The sequence below is a fragment of the Seriola dumerili genome, unplaced genomic scaffold (genome assembly GCF_002260705.1).
Source record: "Seriola dumerili isolate Sdu_G_001 unplaced genomic scaffold, Sdu_1.0 BDQW01000111.1, whole genome shotgun sequence".
In the NCBI taxonomy this organism is placed as follows: Eukaryota; Metazoa; Chordata; class Actinopteri; order Carangiformes; family Carangidae; genus Seriola; species Seriola dumerili.
The window spans coordinates 737,342-762,457 of NW_019174366.1; the positions used below are offsets into that span (position 1 = coordinate 737,342).

Below are 25,116 nucleotides of genomic sequence, written 5' to 3' on the forward strand. Positions count from 1 at the left end.
GCCTTAAGCACCGGCTCTGTCAGGAACATTGTGATCAATTGCAGAATGGCTGCCGAAACAGAACTCTACTTAGGTGTGTCATGCAGGCCTTGGTGGCAGTGCAGAGCGCTTTAGTGGGTTGCTAAGTCACTTTGAACAGAAGTCTTTAAATAATGCTATACATCACAACCAGTTTGGAACCAGCAGGGAACAAAGAAGGTGGTAGAAGACTTTAGTTGAGCTAAACCACTGAGGAAGAGATGAGATAATTAGAAGAGCGCCAGTCAACCCTCAAATGGTGGAAAACAACATTGAAAACATGATGCAAATATAACGCTTGTGTTTGTTTCATGTATTGATTTGAGGAAGGTAATTACCTCTTCAGGTGAAGCTTCACTGGATGTTTAAATCATAATTTATTTCCCAAATGTTTCCATCAATTCTCAAATCAGAGATATCTGTGATTTTAATCTTGGTTACGTTTTATTGGTCATCCTGTCAATGACATCGTATCCTCTATGATCATGTGTCAGTGTTGTGTTAGTCTTACAGAAGCTCAACATTGACTTTTATCTAGTTTTAAGCCACATACATTATTACACCTTGGTGGTTTTCACTCTATATTTGAACCAGATGAAGGATTTTAGTCGTCGGACGTCTGGATCTGAAGTTATCAGAGAAAAAAGCAAAGGAAATGTTAGACAGCTCAGCTCCCAGCTGCTGGAGACGTCCTTTTAAGGTGAAACTGCTTTATTTGGTGTTTCTACTGGTTTTAATCAACTGGTGTGTTTGTTATGGAGAGGAGGACACCTTTGTGGATAATTCAGCTACTGGTAAAAACCTCCTGAACGTCTGGTTCATAAGTTATCAGAGAAACAAACCGAGCAAATGTTAGCTACAGCTCGGCTCCCAGCCCCTCCCTGACGCACTGTGTCTACCGCACAGTGCCAAAGAAAAACTGATTTTTGACATGAAACTGAGTTTCACCAGTTTAGGTGTGCATGCCTCTGTGGACATGTATTAATCAAAATCTGAATTGCCATATTGATTGGTGCAAGTGGCCTATCATATATTTGCTCATAGCATTCCAGATTAAACTCCATGGAGAAACAAGCCCATAGGTTGTCTGTGCAGCAGGTTATTATGACCCATAGTTAGGTTTTGTTGCTAGGCGACATCTAGTGGTCATAGTAGTTATGATTGGAGCCAGTGAGAAAGTGTGGCAATGTAGTATAAAGAGAGACAACGTCCACGTCAGGAGGAGGTTGTGGATAGATGGGTCAATGTTTCTTTTATGAATGACCCTTTGAAAAAGTTTAGCACGTTGTTACTATTGTAACTATGACAAAAAAGTTATTTTAACCCAAACCACAATCTTTTCCTAAACGTAACCAAGTAGTTTTTGTGTTCCATACTAATCAATCTCAGATAATCTCATGGTTATCTTAATCATGGTGAATATGAATGTAGACAACAAAATCAGACCAAAAAAATGAGCAGCTTTCTTTTATTAGCTTGCAGTTACACATAATGCAGTCCATGCTGATTCACACTGTAGGTACTCAAGTGTACAGAGAGAGGGTAGGTTGATGCCATCATAGTGTGCTTTAGAAATGTAGAATCTGCATGTCATCTCTGACCAGTATAGAAATACAAACATCCATGTGTCATTTCAAATGTGACTCTTTTGGCAGAGGATGGATGACTGATCTGAGACACTGACACTAAGGCCCATCAACACTAAAAGTAAGACACGTATAGGCAAGATTTGTTATCCCCAACGATGTAGTCATGTGAAATCACACTAAACCTGACAGAGCTCTTTAAACACCATCACTTTATTGAACATTTTTATTATTCAGAAAATAGACAAACTTTGAGTTTTCAACACTCCATGACCATAAATCTATCAAAACATCTGCATGATGCTTGTTTAAGGATAAAGCTGAAAGATATCGTAGCATTTAGCGGTTGCAATTTCTCTGCAACTAGGCTGTTGACACATTAGCTGTTGCTTTGGGAGCAGGAAACTTTTGAGTTTTCTGAGCTGGACCACTGAAATTAGCAGGTAGGCCTACACCTAGCAAGGAAGTTTTAGGAGCAGTGTTTGCTGTCTATGTCAATCTTGCCACTAACCGCTAAGTATTAACACATTAACTGCTGATTTGGGAGTGGTACTTGGGTAAGGGTTAGGGTAAGGGTTACACAGACCAAGGAAGTATGATTTTGGACCACTGAAATTAGCATGACTTTGAACTTTGAATGGAACACATTGTACAGTTATTGTGCTGTAAACTAATTTGGCAGTTTCATTTCTACTACAATTTGAGCAATAACTACCAAGAAGCTTGGTGTGGTTTAATGAATGACGGGCTCCTGTTCAGACAGTGTTGACATGAGGGTCAGTGAAGTGTGTCGGGATGAATATTGAGTTTTATGCCAGTAGTCTGGAAAAGATATTTGGATTAGACCGTTTTACTTCAACCTAGAAACAATGACGATGATTATCATACTGGGAACAAAGGTCATGGGACCAGCACTGGGAACTTTATGTAACGTAGAAGTGCTCCGATCCGGAGAACACTAGATAACAGTAGAGAACACAATTGTGAAAACTTGTGTTCCCATCAAACATTTGTTTTGGGAGATGTTGATAATTGTGGTGGAGGGTTTTCCGATCCTTTACAACAACATTGACTTAAAAAAGCAATGCCTGGACAAAGATATCTGAGATTGTAGGTGTTCCAGGTGAGTGGGTGAAGTGTAGCCTATAAAATATTGTGTGAAAATAATACTAACTAGCACCAAAGCATGTAAAACAGCAATCCAACCAAACTTGCTAGCCATCTATTTCATCTACGTCAGAGCACCCATGAACTTCAACAGTGTCCCAGACGGTTCAGTCTGAACGTACAGTAACTCTCAGCTGGAGTACTATATGTGCATGTGCAGCTGCTGCATGGAGTCCAAACACAGGTCTGTTACAGAAATGGATGTATGTAAATATAAAAGAGCATAGGACCACAATTACTCTGTGAGCATCATAAGTAACAGTGCAGCCATGGAGCATTACCATAAGTGCAGACATTTACTTCATGGTGATTGGCCAGCGGCTGTGGAGGTGACTCCACCTTCCACTTTTAAACATTTTTGTTTCCAACCTGGTTGCATAGCACGTCTTAAGATCTAGTTCTAAGAGGCCAGGACCTGGACCTTAGTCCTGTCTGATGATGTTGTTATAGCAAAACTGTGCATGTTTATTTTGCCTGACAGGCTGGTATTGTGGGATGTCTATGGACTTCTCAACCATTTTAGATTTATAGCCCTATTGTTTTTATAACCTTTATCCATGTTGTGTTGCAACAGTGCAACTCGCCAATCACAGCCCAACCTGATACACAATTCTCTGCACCCACATTTAGCTAGTGAGAAGCTAACAAGGCATCTAGGCTGGAAGTAGACAAAATATACCGTGCATTCAAAAAATATGCGAAGAAGCTCAGAAGAAAAGAATAAAAGCACTTTGATATTTATACAGGCTTCCTAGTTACAACAGTTTCTCTGATGAGATGATAACATCAGGTCTTTTATCTCCTCTCCCTTCCATTAAAAAGCCCTCATGTCCTCACGCTAACTGGCTAGTAAAAAGAATATAGCACAAGTAGTTTTATTAGCTAAGTGGGTAACAGCAGACGGACTACCTCAAGTTCTGATGACCTAAGTTGGTTCAAAATCAATATCTGCTTATTGTAGGCATGAAATGGAATGATGAAAGACAGCAACTGCAGAAGGTGCCTATTTTGTTGTATAATTATTATTATCAGGAGGAAAATACTTTTTTGTTATCCCAACATAACAACATAATTATCCTGTTATCTGGAAATAACAATGCTTCTTTTCTCATTATAATGACTTTGTTAATCAGAGATCAGATGTGCCAAGCCAGTTTGCAGATGGGAACTTCTAGTGCTGTAAAGTGGAAATGTCAGGACCATGCATTGATGAATGCATCAGAGAATATTTCAATATTTCAATCAAGGGAAATTACACAGTGTCTTTTCATACAAGATCATTTTCAGATCAGTCCTCATCAGCTAATGAGTTACCAAGGACTGTTGCTAAGGAGTGTTACTGCGATCTAGTGTATGAGGTTCAGTCAAAATTGTTTTCTACTTATAATACGTCATTATCTCAGGGTAACAAAAAATAATTTTCACATGATATTACTTTGTTATAACGAGATAACGAAATGACTCACGTGTATGAGGTCAAAATCGTTTTCTCCTGATAATATCTTGTTATCGCAGGATAATGAGCTTTGTTATCTTGAGATAACAGGATGAAAAAATATCTGCGAATATGGCCTTTCTCAGCTTCCGTAGATGTTTTCAGGGGATGGGTGATTTTCAAATGTTAGACATGACGCTGCTGCTCTGAATTTTACAAACCGGGTCAAAACCTGGAAAAGAAACTAAAAAAAAATTGCTGTCATATCTATCTATTAGGTTGCTGTACATATACACTTCTGTGCATCTGAGCCTAGATTTTTGTATTAAAGGACAACATCTTTGAAAATATGCACTGTACTTAATAAATTAAGCTAATAAATGTCAAACTATTCCTTTAACAGCTGAACAAACATACCCAATGGTTTTCATGTCTTTCAACAAAAAAGTTTAGAACCAGCTGAAATTGGTTTAACAGATGAAAGCTTGCCATGCATCTGTGTCATAGCTGCATTTTAACATAATGTAGTGAAAATAAAATAGTGACAAAAAGCACATAGAAAGACACACTTTGATTATCAGATTATTGACATATAAATCCATCAGCTGACAATTAAAATGGTCTGGTTTGTGAAGGTACAATCAGGGGCATCTAAATACACTGTAAGTTTTCCCCATGCTGCCTAAACACAAACTCTATTTATGATTATTATACTTTGCAATGACTTGGTTCTGAAAAAATGTCCTCAAATTTCACAGTGTTCATTGACTTCATGAGCTGTCCAGTCTCTGTAGAGTCTCCATAAAAATCGGCCTGCAGCCAGCGGTCACCACATCTTTAACATACTGCCTCATGCAACTCGGTGAAAAAACTCTATATGTTTGGCACAGTTTAAATATACAGATAGTTATACAAGCAGTGCATCATGGGACATTTAACAACAGCCACACAAAAAAAAATCATTCACTTCAGAGATTTAACATCTAATCAAGAAGCAAATAAAGTACAGAGGAATTTTATATTTTCCATTTTCGCAAAGTCTATACACACACTTCAAAAAAACTGTATCCGCACACACACACACACACACACACACACACACACACACACACAGCTCTTTCTGAGTGCATCTTTGTAAGAAAGAACACACTCTTATTCAAAAGAAAACTGACTTTTATTAATCTTGGCACAATTTGAGTAAGAGGGAAGCACTTCAGTCGTGGTTGTAAATGTCTGATGTCGTTTTGTGATCATCTTGGATAATTTTCATGGAGGCTGCTATTGCTGATGTCTGAGCTTGGATGGATCTGGTTGGATAGTTTTCCTGTCTCGTGGTGGTGGTGCTGATACATGATGGATGGTTTTCTGCTTTACATCCGTTGCAGCGCGGCACTTTCTCTGCACCTCTGAGCCAGCCAGAGGCTAAAACTGGGAGGTTTCGGTGAAGGAGATTGCATCTGTCTTGTCGACGGTGAAACCTCCATTCACGTACGATTTCTTCTCGCACTCCTCGTCATCCAAGGTGGCTTCCAGAGCGAAGGGGTTGGCGACGTCCACGTCTGACGTCAGATCCATTCTCTCCAGTTCCCTCTTGGAGAGTTTCTGAACGATGCTGGCTCCGTAAGCGTCACCCAGCACGTTGATCATGGTGCGGAACCGATCCCTGAAACACACACACTCACAATAAAGCCACAGCAGTGGTCTTGTTAGAATTTAAACTTTTATGTAAGAAAGGTAGGAAACTTACAGGAGCCAATCCACAGCCACTATCAGAGTGACATCACTTGCAGGTAATCCTACGGCTGTTAAAACTATCACCATGGTGACAAGGCCAGCGTTCGGGACTCCTGCTGCCCCAATACTGGCAACTGTTGCTGTTATACTGAAACAAAGAGATACAATGTCACAAATCAGTGGTGTGCAGAGCTGAACAATGAGCTTCATCCTGTTAACTTCTCTGTTCCGGACGCACACTTTGGCTGTAGCTAGAGCCCAGGATTCTTCTCGATGCTGCCCCCCTCTCTGCTTTACAAACCTCTGCCTTTGTCAACTGCACACAGTCACACCCACGAAAATTACAGAAACGATAAATACAATGGCTGCTAGTCAAGCTAGCCGACTGCAGTCACAGGTGGGCAGTAAATTACATAATGGATGCAAACTATACACTAAATAAAGTTGGATGTAGCCTCCATGATGTCACTCACAGGTTTCTGAAGAACGATTTTGAAGCTCAGAGTGAGCTGCTCCACCGTCGCCATCTAGGCAGTGTCTGACTCTGCCCCTAACTCCCAGCTAATCCAAATATGGTCAAAGGGGTGGGGCATGTGTGGACCTGAGACTTCGGTGTATGCCGGTTTGTGGCAAGCATATGCTCACCCACCTGTCACTCAAAGAGGCCACACCATAAATTCTACAAAATTTTAAGCCTTAATAAAATGTAAACAGGTGAGTTATATGAACTGTTGTCATGAAGGTGGAAATTAGCTCTAGAGACCAAAACTGTTTTTGTACCAGGATGTTTATTTCTGCTGTAAAGTTGGACATTTTAACATCGGAGTCTATGGGGATTGACTAACTCTTGGAGCCAGACTCTAGTGGTCATTAGAGGAACTGCAGGTTTTGGTTCTTCAGTGTTGGCTTCATGTTTTAGCCTTGAGGTTGATGCTTGATGCGAACAGGCATCCGATCCTTTATGGAACACAACGCTGTCCTGAGATCAGATGTAAGGAGAGATTTTGCTTCCACTTTGGTATTGTTCTAATTCATGTGCATTTTTAGCTTTAACTGGTCGTATGTTTCTTGCCTTGCCTGCCCTGAAAGCATGCCACTGTCACAAATATTCATCCTAATAACATGCAGAAAAGAAACTACAGCACACAGAGAATATTGCACATCGGTGGCCCCAAATGTCAGCAAGAAACTCTGCAGAGCATCAGATAACATTAGTTAGCTGACTGTGAGCAGCTGTTACAGAAGTTCAGTGGTATGGGACAAAGTTCCTACACTTGATCTTGTGGAATACAAAACAAACAAAAAATAACACAGTTGATACATACTCAAATAGAAAAGAATAACTAAAGAAAGATATGCACTATATGAATATATAAATGGAATATGTAAATATATGAAATGAAAGCAGATGGATCTGCCTGAAACTGGATTCTTTTGTTGACATGCGCACAAAAAACTGTAAATCCCCTAAATCTAAAAGAAATCATTTACCAGCTCCTTCTGTGACAGCACAGTCATGTACTAAATGTATTTTTTACTTATTTTGAAACAGTCTCATTTTTATTTTATTATATAAACGTGTCAGAAGATGTGGTATCTGATTTCAACGCCTATCAAATCCATATGCTGATAATAGGAACGGTTGAGAAAGCAATCTATGTCAGTGATTTAAAAAATTGTATTATTTACAGCCTCTCTGTTTTATATCATAACCTGCCATTAGCTATAACTAAATTGTACCTGATGGTAACAATCTGGCCCACATCCAGAGTGTAGTCATTCAGCTGGGCGATGAAGATGGCAGCCACCGCCTCATAGAGCGCTGTGCCATCCATGTTAATGGTGGCGCCCACTGGGAGGACAAAGCGGGTGATTCGCTTGTCTATGCGATTGTTCTCCTCGGCACAGCGGAAGGTGACGGGTAGAGTGGCGGAGCTGGAAGACATTCATCACACTCCGTTGGCTTTGTTACTCTGATACAGTGGTTCCCCTGCTGCCCTCAATTTAAATATAGAACTATTTATACCTTGCTTTAACGCAACACATTCATCAATAGCATCAGTGTTGAAATACACTGAATATAAGAAGGAGCTCGGAGGATTCTGACCTTGACGAGATCATGAGAGCCGTCACCAGGGCCTGAGCCATTCCCAGAGTGAATGTATACGGGTTCTTTCTCACGATGATGAAGAAGATGAGTGGCAGACAGATGGTGGAGTGGATAGCTAGACTGAGGAACAAAACATACAGAATCACAGCAATTACTATACAGTATATAACAAGCACAATATTAGACTTAGAAAAGAAATAGATTCTCCCCATGTCTCTATAATCATCATACCTTTAAAAGTGCTTTTGTTTGGATATCATATTATCAACTACTCAGTCGTTTGGTTCAATTTTAACAGATAGTAAAAGTATAAAGTATTTGAAAGACAGTTTCAGTGTTCAACTCAGACCTTTTCAAAATGGTATTGATCATCATTTATAATTATGCACACACAAACTTCACAAACACTTTGTAAAAACTAACCACTCTGCAGTTTCTTATTTAAGCCTTATTTAGGCTTTGAAAAAACAGGATAATTCTTGGATTGTGTTTAATGCAATTAGCCTCAATCTTTTTCTTGCCTAAGCACATTTAAATTTTTAACAACAGGTGCATCATAGACTTTTCTACATGTGAAAATTCCAACAACATGCACAGTACACACACTTACATGTGTAATGAATGTGTTTTCATTAAGACAGTATTGTTGGGGTGTCTGGGAGCTGAGACACCACAGAATGACAAAGTCTCTCTGTCTTTTATTTCATGTCTCTATGCCACTGTCTCTGTCCTCCACTGGTGTCCTTGGTAAATGGTAAAGTGCAACTTGATGGTGCATTACAGACAATGCAACAGTCATCTGTAATTATCATTTTTTACACTTAATTTAGCAAGAAAGGCAGAAATAAAATATGATTATAGAGTGAGAAAATAATCATTTTTGGCACAGGGGTATAATGTTCACAGGTGTGATCAGTCTGTAGCCTATTAGTGTTGGTAACATTTCTCACAGCCGTGGTGATGTTTCTGATCAGTATCCGCATTTCTTTTGCAGTTTTACGCAAAATAGAAGCGATTTTAGAAAGGTCAACAAAACACAATAGTAAATGTTCTATGTTTCCACTGACTGATGTTTTGTGAATGAAACTGGGTTTTCTCTTCTCGTGATATCATTCCAATTAAACATGGTGACGACAGATTTCCAGCATTTGCCTCCCTGTTGGACCTGGCTTCCTAGGGCCTGATACAACAGGCGCTGCCACTTGAATGTGAAAATAGTGTTTTCCATTTCAATTTTGTGAATACTGCTTTATGGAATGATACACCAGAGTGTATACATTCTTTTGGGACATTTGAGAGTTTTTTTTTTAAATCCATGAGTTTCCATTACTTTTACATTTGCAATTCCAAATTGCACATTAAGCAGGTTAATGGAAATGCACCTGGAAGTAATGACCAAGTCATAATTACTGATAAAGGGCCTTGAATTGAGGGATAAAGACACAATGGTGAGTTGACTGAAGTACACAGTCCTTCTAAAGGGCAGATTTGAAGAGATTCGTCTTCATTTTGACACCCAAAACCAGAAGATTTGAACATGGTGTAAAGAATAAACCTGATGTCATCACAGGAAGGATCCGAGCCTTGGACTAACCCTGAGACCTGACTAAAGGGGTTTTACTGTACACTCTTTAATGGTGTGTCACTTAGATTTAGACGTGTGAGCAAAGCTTTCATTACTGTATCTGCAGGTTGAGCAGTTTTAAATGTCCTTGGCCCTTATCAGTGCCCACACAGAGCTCAGCTTTTACTGTATGACTGCGAGGGAGAATTGGCCCAAATGTCAACCATAAATCCTGGTGTCTGGAACAGGCAGATACAGAGTAATGGGACAACTTACCCACTCAGCACCGTCACCATGTAAAGACCCATCTTCCTGAAGATCTCCCAGTCTTCCACCTCAATGATCTTAGCAGCAATTAGGAACAGGATCCCTATTGGCATGTAGCTGAAAAGACACAAGTAGTCTGAATGATCTGGGGTATAGATGCTAACATCATAGCTAATACTCTGTATTTGGATATCAGCTGGAATGATAAGTTGATTAATTTATTTTAGTTAATTAACAGCAACAACTTTTATTGATCATCTAAGTCATTTTTTAAAAACAGGAAAACCAAAGGTTCCAATTTGCTGCTTTTCTTAGTCTTCTATGATGGTTAAATGAATCTATTCAAGCTTTGAACTATTGATTGGCCAAATTAACTCATTTGAATATGTGAGTTTGTTTCTGAGAAAACTGATGGACATCTTCTATTTGACATTCTATAGACCCAGCGATTATTCTAATTTGGCCGATATAACCAAACCTGGTCTTAGGTTTCTGGTTTTATTGCATTTAATTTATTAACTTTTTTCTTAGGTCGGGTTTTGTCATTTTCTGATTTAATTTATTAAGAAGCTTCTCTCTTCATCTCTGTGTCATACTGTCCATGTCTGTTTTAGCTAAGCTAGGTAACAAGTGAGCAGTGGTAGAAAGCAACTAACTTCCTTTTACCGTTCAACAAACTTAACCAAATTCTTATTCTTGTAACCATGACAACAGAGTTTGTCTAATCTTAAGGAAGTAAACCAAACCACCATCTTGTAGTTTTTGTGCCTAAACCTAACCAAACCGTGACTGTTTATTATTGTAACCTTGGCAACAAAGGTCTGGTACTCTGGTAGTGGCACTATTTCAGGACACTCGACTGTGGGTCGTATCAGAGGGTTAACAAACCACCTGTGTTGGTTCATGTTGGAGGAGTTGATGAAATTTTTATATTGTGTCATTATTACTTTTTACATAAATGATCTTAATGGCTGTTCTAGTATTGCAGATGAGACAGTTGTGAGATGTATGTAGTGTCACATGCTAGCACTTTACGCACAAGAGATATAGCTTATTGGCTAATTAGTCTGAGCCACTGTATTATGTGTTGGTGGGCTATTTGTGGCTTGGCCTTAGGGCCACCATACATGTATACCTGTAGCTTAGCCTTTTATACATACCACATAATTATCTGGACAAGCTTCATGGTTGCTTCATTCAGGGCGTCAAAAAATTCCAGCAGGATTCGCCCCTTTTCACCCATCTTCCCAATGACAAGGCCAAAAGCAACACAGAACACTATGAGCCCCAGCACATTGATTCCATCCGAATATGTCCCGATGATTTTATAGTCCTTAGTGATGTTCTGCCGAGAGAGGAAGCATTCAGTTAGCTAATACCAGGCCACAACGCTGCTCTTACCACTGTATTAGCTAATTCTAAAGATCCATGATCTTTTCCCGAACCTAAAGAAAAAGTTTTTGTGCCTAAACCTAATAAATCCATTATTATAGTAACCATGGCGATGACGGTCCAGTACGCTGTTGGCAATGCACTCTGTATGTTTATTATTGTCATCATTACAATAAAGTCTGGTACACCTGTTGCCATAGTGGCACTATTTGGGGAGACACTTGGATCAGAAGTTGGTTGACAGGTGCAGAATCATGAACTGTAAAGTGGAGCTGATGAATCAACGAGGATTTACTGTCATCATGTAAAGGTCAAACCCCAGCAATCATGTTAATGCATCTTCCCAACATAAGACACTGGTGAACTCTGGTGTAAGTGTAGCTTTGCTTGTTTGACAAACAAGACAATACATTGACACCGTTAAGATAGTGACTGCTGTGGATGACCAGCATAGCGTAACATGCACACTTACCTCTACTGCCGCCATGATAGAAGTTGTGAGAGGAGGAATTGTAGTCGTCTCAGCCGAAACTTTTGGAGGCTCCAGCTCTTTGCGCTTAGTCTTGTACTAGTGTGATTGGTCACATTTTCAGAGTTACTCACATGGCAACATATACTGTACTCACCAGACCCTGACACAACATTTTAAAATGCACAGGAAATGGAACAGGACTGAATGATGAATGTGCAGCGCCTCTTACCTGCTGAAAACAAGCCTGCACCAGATTTTCTGGAAACATGTTTCTGTTGATGAAAGAGACAAGATCGAGGGTAAAGGACGCAAAAATAATGATGTGTACTACAATCCTTTCTTTACAGTTGAGTCATTGCCACGACTCTTCATGCAGAATCCAGGAGGGAATGATTTTTATATTCACAGAGACTGTGAATGTGGGTAACAGATGTCTTCCCTAGGGATGGCAAGATGTTGTCAACAGAAAGTTGTGGGGGAACAGGATTTTCAGCACACCCTGTACATTGTTTTCAACCAAATGAATTGCCTTCAATTGAAGAAACTGAAGTTTGGATATATCAGCCTCAGAACTCTGAACTTAAAGCTACAAACAAAGTACTCGTTGGATCATCGAACAGCGCCTGAAAAACCTCTTGCTCTCAATTTTCTCATTCTCTCAACCTCTCAATTTTCCACATTAGTGTAACCTTTGGAGTTGACAGGTCCAGCAGCATTTCCAAAGGTCTTCCTTTTAGGCACTCGAAAGCTCCGGAGTCGTGGACGTCAGTCAACAAGTTAACGTGGCAGAAGTGACGCGTTTTAAAACTGAAATGTGTTAGTATGGACGTAGCCTGAGGCTCAGTGTCTGTGCTCATGTCATCCATGTCACCAGCTTCACTTTGAGTGAACACAGACTAACGTTAGTTGAAAAGGGCGGAGGCATGTGACTGAACATGAGATAGTGTTTTTTTTAGGAGGACAGTTCATGAACACAGCACTGAGGAATGTATAAACCAGTGCTTGAAGTAGAAAAAAAGTGCAGATACTCACCTGTGCATCAGCCAATATAAGCAAAACATTATTAAATTCTAGATTTCTACAGTGAATATAGAACACTAAGATACTAAAGAATGGCAATACTATTGTTTGTCTTTTCCTAATGAGATAGTGACTTTGAGAGAGAGACAGGAAAGAGAGAGAGAGGGAATCACATCCAGAAAACAGCAGGGGCTTAATTCTAATCTTGGCTGCTGCGGTAAGGACTGAACTTCAATAGTACGCGCTTGATCCTCCTGCTACATTGTTGCTTTAATGTGTTGGAATGGTGTGGGATGCTTTTCACCCTACCTTTGACTGTGGCCATGTGTTACAAGTAAACACACTTTTGCTTCAATTCAAAGTGGACACTTAACGGTCATGAAAAACGTGAAGCTTCAGTCACATGACTGGGAGTTCACCTGAGGAGATCCAAGAGTGTGTCGACTGTTGTGACATTTGGCGTGGTCCCGGCTCTGTCAATGTGCTCAGCTGTCTGAGAGACTCCCGGTTTGATAGTCATCACCAAAATGATTCCTGCAATGGACGCAGACATGTTTCAACAATATCATCATGGACCACATGATTCCATTTAAATGACTTCTTCACTGTAAAGCAAAGGGGAATTTAAATGCAGTGTTACTGAGAGCCAGTGTAGAAAGGCTTGATAGAGCTCACCGAGTATAACTGCAATGATGGTGGTTGAGAAGTAATAAACAACAGCTCGCAGACCGATCTTTCCTGATACCTCAGAGTCCAGGGCTGCGACACCTGTGCGCAAAAGCACAACGTTTAATTCAACCACTCTATCAACCGCTAGCAAGTATCAAAACACAAGATTTGACCTTTTATCATTTCAAGCAGACTTCAATGTACAGACAGGTGATGAGAACATGGACACAAGTCTTTAGCATAATGACTACACTGTAATAGCAGCTGTAAAGTTGAATTATTTTTTTGTTGTAGATTGTTCAATTGTTATAATTGTAATACATGTTATATAAAAACAGCTGGGTCTCTGTTTGATTACAGATAAAAACGATGCTTTTATGTCTTGAACAGTCATGATCCAATAGGAAGAAACCCAACTCCCACTCCACCAACCTACTCTGAAGTAATGATTACATTAGTTCACAAAGGTTAAAGCTCCATACAGTCTAAATGTCTCTGTCTATGTGTTGTTTGATTATAGATCAGGTCTAGGTTCTATAGTAATACTGTGAAAGTATCAAAGCCTCAGTCCACAGAGAAATGCACACAGCCTGTATTCAGAACCTGAGCCTTAAAACCAGCCGTCAGGACTTCTGGAACTTTGTGATGTCACAACAAAGCAGTCACCGCTGTCAGTCATGCCCCAAGCTCGGCGCACCTGGACCCACCATCCAACCTTGCAGGATTTGGTTTCTCTGAGTGTTTACCTAAAATCTGCTATATTTTTATTGGATCACTCAGAAAACAGTCAGCCAATCAGAAGAGAGGCTCAGAGCCTCCTCTCTTCTGATTAGCTCACTAACCTGTTGTTACTAGAGCACCAGAGTCAAGCCTGAGAGAGGAGATGTAAAACTACACTGAGATGGTTTTTGGTTCTTAAAACCACAAATATATTTTTTATGGATCAACACTTCAAATAAAACACAGAAGAGGAAAATACTGTCCCACCTCACAGGCAGTGGGAGAGCAGCAACCAATCCTGATACATACAACAGGGCTTCCCACCTTTATGAACAGGTATGATACACTGTAGGAAACAATGAATAGGTAGAGAAACTCTAGGGAAATGCAGATGGGAAAAACAAATCCCAGTAACAATAAGCAATTCAGGGACTGATTTTATGGGCAAACAACCGAACAAGATCCCCTGATTGAAATGTCTGTTTTATATAACACAGTGAATAACTGGCATCACTAAGCTACATCCAATTATATTATTAATATAAAAGTATTTTGTCCTGAACTTCTCTCCAAAGGTTCTAAATCTTTGGACATTTCCAAAACGTGGATGTAGTCATATAGAGAGGGGAGTGTGGGCCCAGCCTGCCTCAGTGATGGTGTACAGTGCAGTCTGGAGTATTTTAAACTGACTCTCTGTCATGACCTCCAGCTCTCATCATCTATATGCTGCTTTAAATCCTTCTGCCACTGTTTTCTCATGTGTTCTGCACAGTAATACTGTTCCAGGTTAAAGGTTTCATACATATGTAAATGAATCTGCTGTGTGGGGATCCCTTCTAAAAGGGATTTTATGGTTGGATTGTAATGTGTCTTATTTGTAAGAAACTGAAAAATTAGACACTGTGTTGTATATTGTATTTTCCTTTCAACTTTTCAAAGGCCTGCATGTGTCTTCCTCAAAGAGCTTTACAAACTGTCAAATTCCAAACACCAGGTCCTGACAGGAAGAAAGAACATCTAGTGTTAAGACTTCCCTGTTTCTGCAAACCAACATGGCTGATGTTCAGTTTCACTGGCCTTCCAAAAGAAAAGTGGGTAATTACTGAAGGACTTTCTTCCCTTGATATTGAAGAACCTCCTTTTTACAGAAAATGTTTTGTTCTCATCTACTACTACTACTCCTACTCTTATCTACTTATTTTCTTGAGTATCTAACTAGTTATGTAAACAAAGTCATATAGACTAATGTTCTGCCTGTACCCTTTGTGTGCTGTATATCCTACTGTGGACAAACCTTTATTCCCAAGCCTCTGTATACTGGCCCCTACTAACCCTAACCCTGTTACACATTTTGTATTTTGGGACATCCCTGGATGTTCTGTAGGACTGTCTTTTCCTTTAAGTATGAAATGTGAAACATTGTGTATGTTTCTTGGATGTTGTGTGATCTTTATTGTTTTGCCTAATAGGCTATTTCTTATTGTGTAGCAGTGAGATAGTGGTAGTTTACATAAGTGTTTGCTCATGAACGACTAATTTTGCTATTTGTTGTTCTGTCACTGATGTCATGTAGCCACTCCCTCCATGGTGGTTCATTCACAGATGTACATCATTAAGTAATCACATTCTAACCCCAGCTATTTATATATATATATATATATATAATACACACACACACACACACAATTTTACAATTTTATCCAATGTTATAAAAAGATACAAAGACTGAACTAATTCATTTTCATCAAAAAGCCTCCCCACCCACCAGCCTTTATAGCTACTATTATTCTGATGTTGATTGATTGGGCGAGTCAAACACTTATAGGTTTATTGCCATATTCATATAGATGCTGTTTTAGTGCCTTGTTGTGACTTGACTTTCTGCGTCTTTTTTTTTTTGTATATATTTTATGAATTTTCTCTACTGCTTGTAATTCCTTCTTTCTCAAAAGTAAAGTCTTTATTCCTGTTGAACAGATAAGAAATAACTGAGTCCTCTTTACATTGCAGTCTACCATAGCAGCTCAAGGTTCCTCCCCATTGTCATTTATTTCATGAAATAAATGAATCTCCACCTCCATGTTCTTTCTAAAATTCTTATCGTTAAGCAAATGTGATGAGGAGATCTCCATCTTTAAAGACACTTTCTAAATCCCCCGTAAACCAGTGTGCACTGAGCCAATACTGCAGGAATCTATTAATCCAATAGACTGCATGTGGACAGAAAAGAAGAAATCTTTTCGTTGTTTTTTGAATTCTGCTCAGTTGTTTTGGAGCGAAGCTAAAGGAAAAAGAAATCTGCCATTTTACATGATCACTTTTCAGTTTAACAAAACAGGATCATCTTGAAGCTTCTGTTAAATATTCCACATAATTTTTCTTCATGTTGCAGCATTGAGATAAGAATCAGCTGCCTGACTACATTCCAGCAGGCAGAACTGATCTGCTGCTGTGGATTAGTCAGAGCAGATGTAATGCAGCTCCTAAATGACATTCAACTGTCACCTGGAGCATCAGTTATCTGCTGTCTCCTGGTGTATTTTGTGAATGTTACTCCTAAGTGTTTTGGCAGAACTGAGACATAATCAGATGGATTCTTATGTTCCCTTCACTGCCTACAGACTGCAGGAAACTAACACACTCTGACTGTATCTCATTAGTCATAAATGTATTTTGTGTAGCTGTAGACTAATTTAGCTACATACAATACACTCTTTGTCTTTCAGTGTTATTTACTTTTGACATAGCTAGTTAAGTGCTAATTATCAGATGCTGCAAATGTGCGACTGTTATTCAAACTTAATGTGACTTATTAACAGTGAATCTCGTTTCATTGACGAATTGTTTGGTCATTAAAATGTCGTAAAAATAGTAGCCCAAAGTGACATCTTCAAATAGTTTTTTTTCAGTTTACCATCACACAAATCAGAGAAAAGCAGCAAATTCTCACATTTTAATGGCTGAAGGCAGGAAATCTTCCCTACATGACTGAGTGATTATCAAAATTGTTGCCAAATACTAACTAACTGTCTCAGCTCTCCTGTCCATTCACTGGTTACTCTAACCCTAATAATATTAACGAATGTACCAGAACACAGATTATGACCAATGACAATATTTTTGTAAAGTTTTTTAAGTTTATATTATCTGCACATGGCGTCAAGTATTGTAGGGTATTGTTAGGGTTAGACAACTAAACACTTGGAAAATTCAAACGACAGACTGTGACAGAACCAGACTTGGGCCAATATTCTTTGATATCGAATATCACAACATTTTCTACCATATGTAATATTTTCATAATATCTGAGTTTTGATTTGATTTTTTTTCAGTGTTGCCATTTTGAAGTTTTGCGCAGTATGTCCTGCTGCTAAGTCCCAAGCTGATGTCACCGCTTTGCTTACTCTACATTGAACCTTGGCGTGTGACAAATAAAACCCTGAAGTTCTGTTGGCAGCATTACTTATACCTGAAACATGGAATAATGATAATTATTAATAAAAAAGAAATGTATTACAAAAAACAAAAACAAAAAGCAACTGCGATAATATTGTATATCGCGATATTTGGGGTGGACAGTATCAATATTACATTTCAGATATCGCCCAACCCCAGACAGAACAAGAGCTCCTCTGCTCTTCTGCTTGAGTCAGCTACACTCACGCCCATACATCACCCTGATGCCAACACTCCACCTCGATACCTTAAAGCCAGTCTACATCAAATTGGCTCTGAATGTTGGCAATGGACATCAGACATGCAATACGAACAGAATCTGTAAAGATACTGGGCTGGTACCTGCAGGAAACTGATTAACTTCTTGTGAATTTTTTGTTTTGTTTACTGGATAAATAAATTATCTTTATTAAAAACCTCAAAGCTATATTCATTTTACTGCATATAGACTTATTGATTTTCTCTGATGCTGAGGTCAGAGTCACCTGTTATCATGCTGGAGATGATGAGAGGGAGGATGACCAGCTTCAGCATCCGCATGAGGATTTCTCCTGGGAAGCCGAAGTACTGCTTGTGGAGATGGGAGAGGGAGGCATACTCTCTGACCACGACACCCAAACTGATCCCTGGAAGACCAGGACAGAGACAGTTAAAAACAAATACAATTGAATACATGTAAAGTCATATAGTCATATAAAGTATCATCGTTACCCCCCCCCCCCTATTTTCCAGCTATAAACACCACATTTATCCCACTCAGGGATTTCAGTGATCTGTCTTATCCACACACAGCAGACCACCATTAAAGATGCCTGTAAAAGATGGGATGACACAGCAGATTGTAGCTGATGACACCACCACACTGACCCGCTATTTACCATGTACCTCACTCACACACTCACCCAGTCTTTCAGGTGTAGCCGGCAGTAGAGTGTTCACTGGTAGAACTGTTGAGTCCAGGTCTCTGTATGTAAACCTGCACCACTGACACATTTTACACTTTCAGTTTGCTGCAGTTTGTGTTCGTGTGGCAGGAGCAGGCGATGCTCAGTGTTACAGAATCTTTTTCTTTCATTTTTATACCTGCTGTAACCGTCACATGCTAATAAAGTAAAATCATTAATATAATTTCATAGTCACACAATAGGATACTTCAATTAAATACTCTTAAGCTTGTGGCTGTAACATCAAATGTGAGGTTTGTAAGATTTTGAAATCCTTTCTGTTTCTATATATCAGACCTGTACTTCTATCAAGTGGACCCAAAGGAAATAACCTCCTCTTTCATGAGTGTGTCAAGTGTGTTAAGTAGAGAGCCTATGGTTTATGAGACAGTGGACCCTTGGGTAAGTAAAACATCCCTCCACAAGACCAACCGGGCTACAAACTACAAACAACGGTCAGTTGTGTGTCTTTAGGGTCATTTTGCATCAGTTTGTGTGTTGTTGTTTTGCGTCTCTTTGTGGTAATTTTGCATCTGTGTGTGGTGGTTTTGTGTTTTTTGTAGTTGTTTTGGGGCTTTTATAAAGTTATTTTTAGTGGTTTTGTGTCTGTTTGTAGTGATTTTGCATGTGTTCGTAATAGTTTACATGTCTTTTAGTGACACTTTGCAGGTGAAGCAGAGGGCCCCCTCCCTACCTGACAGGACTTAGTCATCCTAATATTTGCTGTGTCTCAATTCGCACACTTCCATACTCACACAGTTTTAAGTGCATGAGTGCGTTCACATTGACAAGTACCACAACATGCAGTCAACTATAAGTACCCAGATGGTTCACTCAAAACAATCAAGTGTGTAGAGTGTAAAATGATGGACACTTCTCACCCTCAATGGTTGCCATCTTGGTTACGTAGCAGAAGGGAAGTGACCACCCACATATTTTCAAACTAAGTACGCAGTGTACTACATGTGAATATACTTTGTGCAGTGTACTACATGTGTGTACTGACTGAAGGATCCAATTTCAGACAGAAATTGTTTTCTCATCACCTCTACATCCCTTTCATCTATTTTTTTTAATAACCTCTGGTTCAGGCTCCTCCTTCCTCTCTAACCTGACCAGTCATGGAAGTCACACAGTCACACTCTGTATTAGTTGGTTTAAAATAGCACATATAAAACCTCAAACACACAACACAAAATAGTAGAAGCTTTTACTGTTTTTTCATTGGAGCCGAGGAACATCAGTATGTCTAAACTGCAGCACCTGCCTGCAGCTCTAAAACCTGCTAGCTCTTATTTTTGGGTGCTTTGCATCAATCACAGTGTCCTTCCTGATTTCACAACTACACTGACTATATGATGATGGCAGTCATAAAGACTCCCAACTCAATTTTATGACAGGATCAGAGCAGGAATTTTATTTGCCTTTCAATAAACTGTTTTGTAGCCTAAAAAGAAAACAGCCTGGGAGAGGCTTGGTAGAGAGAAGGAGGTCATCAAGGTAAATGAACAACTGGGGAGCTCAGACTTTATTGCTGTATAACCGCTGCAACATGACACATGTCCATGTTTCTTATAGAAGGAGACATTAGTTAGTAAGCTAATTTATGTCAGAGATACAGATTTTTCTCTCAAAAACATGTAATATACAGCACCGATATGTGTCTGTAGCAGACAATCATGCATTGTATTTTACTTCATGAAATGTGTCGCTACAGTTGAGTGGAGCACAACAGTAAAGTAGTTCAACTTGCTGGGAAATACACTTGTTTGCTTTCTTTCTGAGAGTGACAGGAGAAGATTTACTCTAATATCTGCGTGTTAGATACAGAGCTAGCAGGGAGGCATTTAGCCTAGCGTAGCATAGAGTGAAGGCCCTAGCCCTAACCCTGTCTGAAGTTCAGAAATAAACCTACCAACACCTCCAGAGCTCACTGAGACAAAAATATAAAACACAATTTGTGATTTTAGGAGGAGTTAGATGCAAACAACAGCTAAACCCAGTGACTCTGTGTTGTTGTCAGGTTTGATGCCACTGAGACCAAAACCATCACCTGTGCTCACTGACTGTTTCTGGCCAACTGTGCTACAGTCAGAGACACAGCAAAGACATAGCAAACCTTTGGAAAAAAAATTGTTGCTTTTACATTTTTGTTTGTGTACAAATGAAACAGTTTTGGACAGAGCAAGGCTAGCTGTGTCCCCCAGCTAAGCTAGGCTAACCACATACTGCCTCCAGCTCTGTACGTAACACACTAACAAGACTGATGTCCATCTTCAAATCTAACTCAGAAGAATAAGATGACATTTCCAAAAACGTTGAATTATTTCTTTGATATACATGAAATCTGAATTTGTGTAATAACATAAGCTATTAACAAACATTTAACAGAGGACACACAGCTCAGGTTAATAAGTCAAAATAAAAATAAAAATCATTTAATAACTCAATTAAAGGCATTTTAACCATTTTCTGTTTTAAGCAGCTGCAGATGGTATGTCCTGTACATAGCCTCTGCTCTGCGCTCTCAGTGCTGAGACTCCTCACATAGACCCAGCATCAGCTGTCACTTCAGTCTGGTCACGTTTGACTGTCTGAGACATGTCCAGACAAAACTGCTCTCTGCCTCTGGGAGGACAGAAGCTACGTCTCCTATAACACCACACTCAGTACCCATCCGCCATTCTTTTATAAAATATAAATATGAAATACAATGCGTGTACTGTATTCCTTCACATACATTTAACATCTCTGTTGCTTTGGAGTCGAGCAGTGCAACGCTGATGCACAAGAGGCTGATTTATTTCAGCAGTGACAGGAGCAGAAAGCAAGACTGAATGGTAAAACAAAGAGGGAGGGATGGATGTGCAAACAGCAGTGAAGATAAGTAAAAGAAAATGGCACCACTGAAGGTGAAAGTGTCTCATTCTCAGTATACATGAGCAGACATGAAGGGGCTTCCACTTACCTAGCAGCACTGATAAAACCGTGGCAATCAGAAGCCAATTCCTCTTCAGCAAGCCTTTGAAATTCACGCCTCGTCGCTCTTTGTTGCCCATCATGTCCATGGTGTTGCTTTTCCTCCAGAAAGGGGAGAAACAACAATGGTCCCCACGGAGACACAAAAGACTCCTGCAGCCGGGATGTCAGGTGCAGCCGAGGCAGAGAGGGATGGAGGAGCAGCTGCGTTGCTACAGCAGAGAATGCAGCCGTCAGATGCTGCTGATAGTCAGCACTGGTGTGAGGGAGGGAGTGTGTGTGTGGGGAGAGAGGGGGAAGGAGGCAGGGAGGGAGACAGTCGCCTTCTTCCTCCACCACCCTTCCCCCACACAGTTGTAGGTAGAGGAATTAGGAATAAAAAAAAAAAAAACAGAAATTCCCCCCCTGTGGAAACAAATGTAAGAATCCAGGGCAACATGATGATGACATCTGTGCCCACCCCCACCGCCCCCGCCTCACCCCCACCGAAGTCAGAAGGTGATATAACTTGGAGAGTGACCATCAGGATCTTGGTCTCTTCTGTTACCGAGGCCCTTCTCCCTGATTGCTCTGTTTGCAGTTAGTCCAGGTCCAGCGCCTGAAGAGTCCTGGTTGTTCCAGACTTCTTCATGTAAGAATGACCACTGAGCTTCTTGGGAACCTTTAATGCAGCAGAAATGGAGGAACCTGAGCTAAACTTCAAGAGTTATAGAACAGTTTTTGAATACTTATGTCAGTGTAAAATGTCAGGTTTTACTTTTTAATAAATTTGCAATAATTTCTAAACTTCTGTTTTCACTTTATCTTTATGGGGAACTGAGTGTGAGAGAGAGAGATGTGGGAGGGGAGAGAACAACCAGGCAACATCAGGTGATGTGGACAAGACCAATGAGTTCAACCTGTTCTGCAACAGGTTTGACACGGTTGTCATTTGTGTAAATTGATGATTTCAAGCCCCGAGCAAGTCCTGTAGAAGTCTTATTACTCCTCCATGAAGTCCACTAGCATCGTGTTTATGAACGCGCAGCGCCAAATCCAGAACGGCGTTTGCTTGTTCTCATAGCCCAGAGGCACGATGGAAGTGACACTACTGCGCATATTCAGTGGGCTTGTTACGGCCGCTACTCTGGCCACTTTTGTTGTGTTTAATTTTTCTGTTTGCCAGGCTGCCTGCCGAGCGGCCTGCTCCTGTCCCCACGGATGCTCCACCCTCTCTTGCCTAATTGGTGCGGTTTGTTTGCAGCTGGCCAATCCCTGCCGCCCAATCAGGAACACCCAGCTATAAAGCTCCGGCCCGTCTGTCAGTCGTGGCAGCTGACTGTTAGTGGCAGCTCGCCTCTTTGTGGAAAGAATATTTGTCTTGTGTGTGAACAGTAAGATAGCAGAGAGTGGTCGCTTGTTTTGCGACAGTTTTGTTTGTAGTATTTTACTGATGGTAATCTTGGAAGCCTGGAAGTGGGGTCAGGTTTAGATTTTATACTTAAACTGATTTTACTGGTTCCTCCACTTGTAGCAATTTGTTTTGTTACACACACTAGGTGCAGGGGTGCTGTTCCTGGTGTGTTTTTGTTCTTTAGTCGGCCTTGGTAGCCAGTTTTGTTTTTCCTTTTACTTTCAATTGGGTAACTGATTTTACTGATTAGCTCATAGAGAGTCCTCCTTTTGTTATATTCTGTTTTTGATTTGGACAGCACCCACCGGCCCCATTCCTTGGTTTGTGTTTTGTGTCCATATAAACCATTCTTTTTACAATCTATGTTACAATAAACAACCTTATACCTAATACCAACTGGGTTTTGTGTTGCTTCCCTTTTCCCCTGTGAGCCGGGTTGTAACATAAGTGGGGGCTCGTCCGGGAGATTAAGCTCCGTTAAAGGAGTCCCGGAGCTAAAAGTTGTTAAAGTAGCGTGGATTTTAGAAGTTTTGGTTAATTGGATTTTTTTGGGTAATTGGTTAGCTGATTGTGGGGATTGAGTGCAGCCTGGTGCCTTTAGTCCTCAGTCATGTCTCGGTTTGACTTGAATAGCTTCCTGGCTTCCCCCTCCCTTAGTCTGATTGATAGCTGTCGCAAAGATGATTTGGCTCAAATAGCAAGTCACTTCGGTCTCACGTATCAAAAACCGATTTTGAAAAAGGAGCTTAAGGCTCTTGTTATTGGTAAGTTGGTGGAGCTGGAGCTTATTGAAGTGCCGGTGCAGATAGAGTCAGCTGTGCTGGAGGACGGCACCCTGGGTGAAGCGGCTGATAGCCAACCACTTAAGGGTGTTCCTCCTGAGAAGGGTGGTGTTGAAGTACTCTCCGGTGAGGAGGGTGAAACAGCGGGACGGCCACGGACGCCAGTAACGCTGACTCGCTATGACCCCCTCTCTCCTATCCTCAGCAGCTCTGGGTCCAAAACGGAGGCTCGGCTAAAAGTCCGTATTGCTCGTCTCCAAATGGAATCCCAGGAGAAAGCTAGAGGCAAGCAGGCTGAACTGCAGTATCAGCTCGAAGTTAAAAAAATGGAAATTGAAGCTGAGAAAGCTATTCGGCTGCGTCAGCTGGAGCTTGAGTCACAGAGACTGGCTCAGATGCCGGGTACCACGTACGGTCTGGCGAGTAAGCCCTCTCCTTCCACCACTTCACCATCAGGTGCGTTTGATGTCGGTAAAAATGTTGTTTTGGTGCCCACGTTCCGTGAGACTGAGGTGGATTCCTATTTTGGCGCGTTTGAGCGCATTGCAAAAGCCTTGCAGTGGCCACCTGAAGTTTGGGCTCTTTTGCTCCAGTGTAAAATTCATGGGAAAGCTCAAGAAGCTGTAGCTGCACTACCTGTTGAAGACAGTCTGACATATGACTCTGTAAAGGCTGCCATTTTGCGTGCCTATGAACTGGTCCCTGAAGCTTACAGACAGAAATTTAGAAATCACAAGAAAGCCCCAACCCAGTCTTATGTTGAATTTGCCAGGGAAAAGGGAATTCTTTTTGATAAATGGAGTACAGCCTGTAAAGCCAGTGATTTTGATTCTTTGAGGGAGTTGGTTTTAATGGAGGACTTCAAGAAGTGCCTACCCGAACGTATTGTAGTGTATATAAATGAACAGAAAGTGTCAAAGCTCTCCTCTGCTGCTGTTTTGGCTGATGAGTTTGTTTTAACTCATAAGACAGTTTTTTCATCAGGCTCTGAGCAGCCTCGTCAGCAGCCAGCTCGGCAAAACTCTTCCCCCTCAGCTAGTTCTAAGAAAGAGGACAGGGAGTGTTTTTATTGTCATAAACCTGGACATCTCATCTCCAACTGTCTGACCCTAAAACGCAAGCAACAGTCTTCACCTAGCCCTTCACAACCAAAAGGTGTTGGCTTGATTAAAGCTGAATCACGCATCAAGGCTGCACCGGACAGTGAAACCTCTGATGCTTGTTTCAAACCCTTCATTTTTGAGGGGGTAGTTTCACTGACAGGTGAGCCTAGTGATCAGCGCTCCGTGCGCATTCTGCGTGATACTGGCGGTTCCCAGTCAGTAATTCTGGCTGGAACATTACCTTTTTCAGAACAATCCTCCTGTGGTTATAGTGCTGTTTTGCGCGGCATTGAGCTGGGTTATG

General features: G+C 40.6%; 1 protein-coding gene across 1 annotated transcript; it reads right to left on the reverse strand.

Moving 5' to 3' along the window:
* Positions 1 to 1,500: 1,500 nt before the first annotated feature.
* On the reverse strand, positions 1,501 to 21,751 carry slc1a1 (solute carrier family 1 member 1). The gene is made up of 12 exons (XM_022747809.1): positions 21,524 to 21,751; positions 18,097 to 18,237; positions 13,441 to 13,533; positions 13,185 to 13,299; positions 11,975 to 12,017; positions 11,746 to 11,841; positions 11,042 to 11,226; positions 9,891 to 9,998; positions 8,048 to 8,170; positions 7,681 to 7,875; positions 5,954 to 6,088; positions 1,501 to 5,869 (listed from the first exon to the last, which is right to left on the reverse strand). The coding sequence occupies exons 1-12, from the start codon at positions 21,621 to 21,623 to the stop codon at positions 5,629 to 5,631; spliced, it is 1,575 nt and encodes a 524-aa protein (XP_022603530.1). The 5' UTR covers positions 21,624 to 21,751; the 3' UTR covers positions 1,501 to 5,628.
* Between the last annotated feature and the right edge of the window lie 3,365 nt (positions 21,752 to 25,116).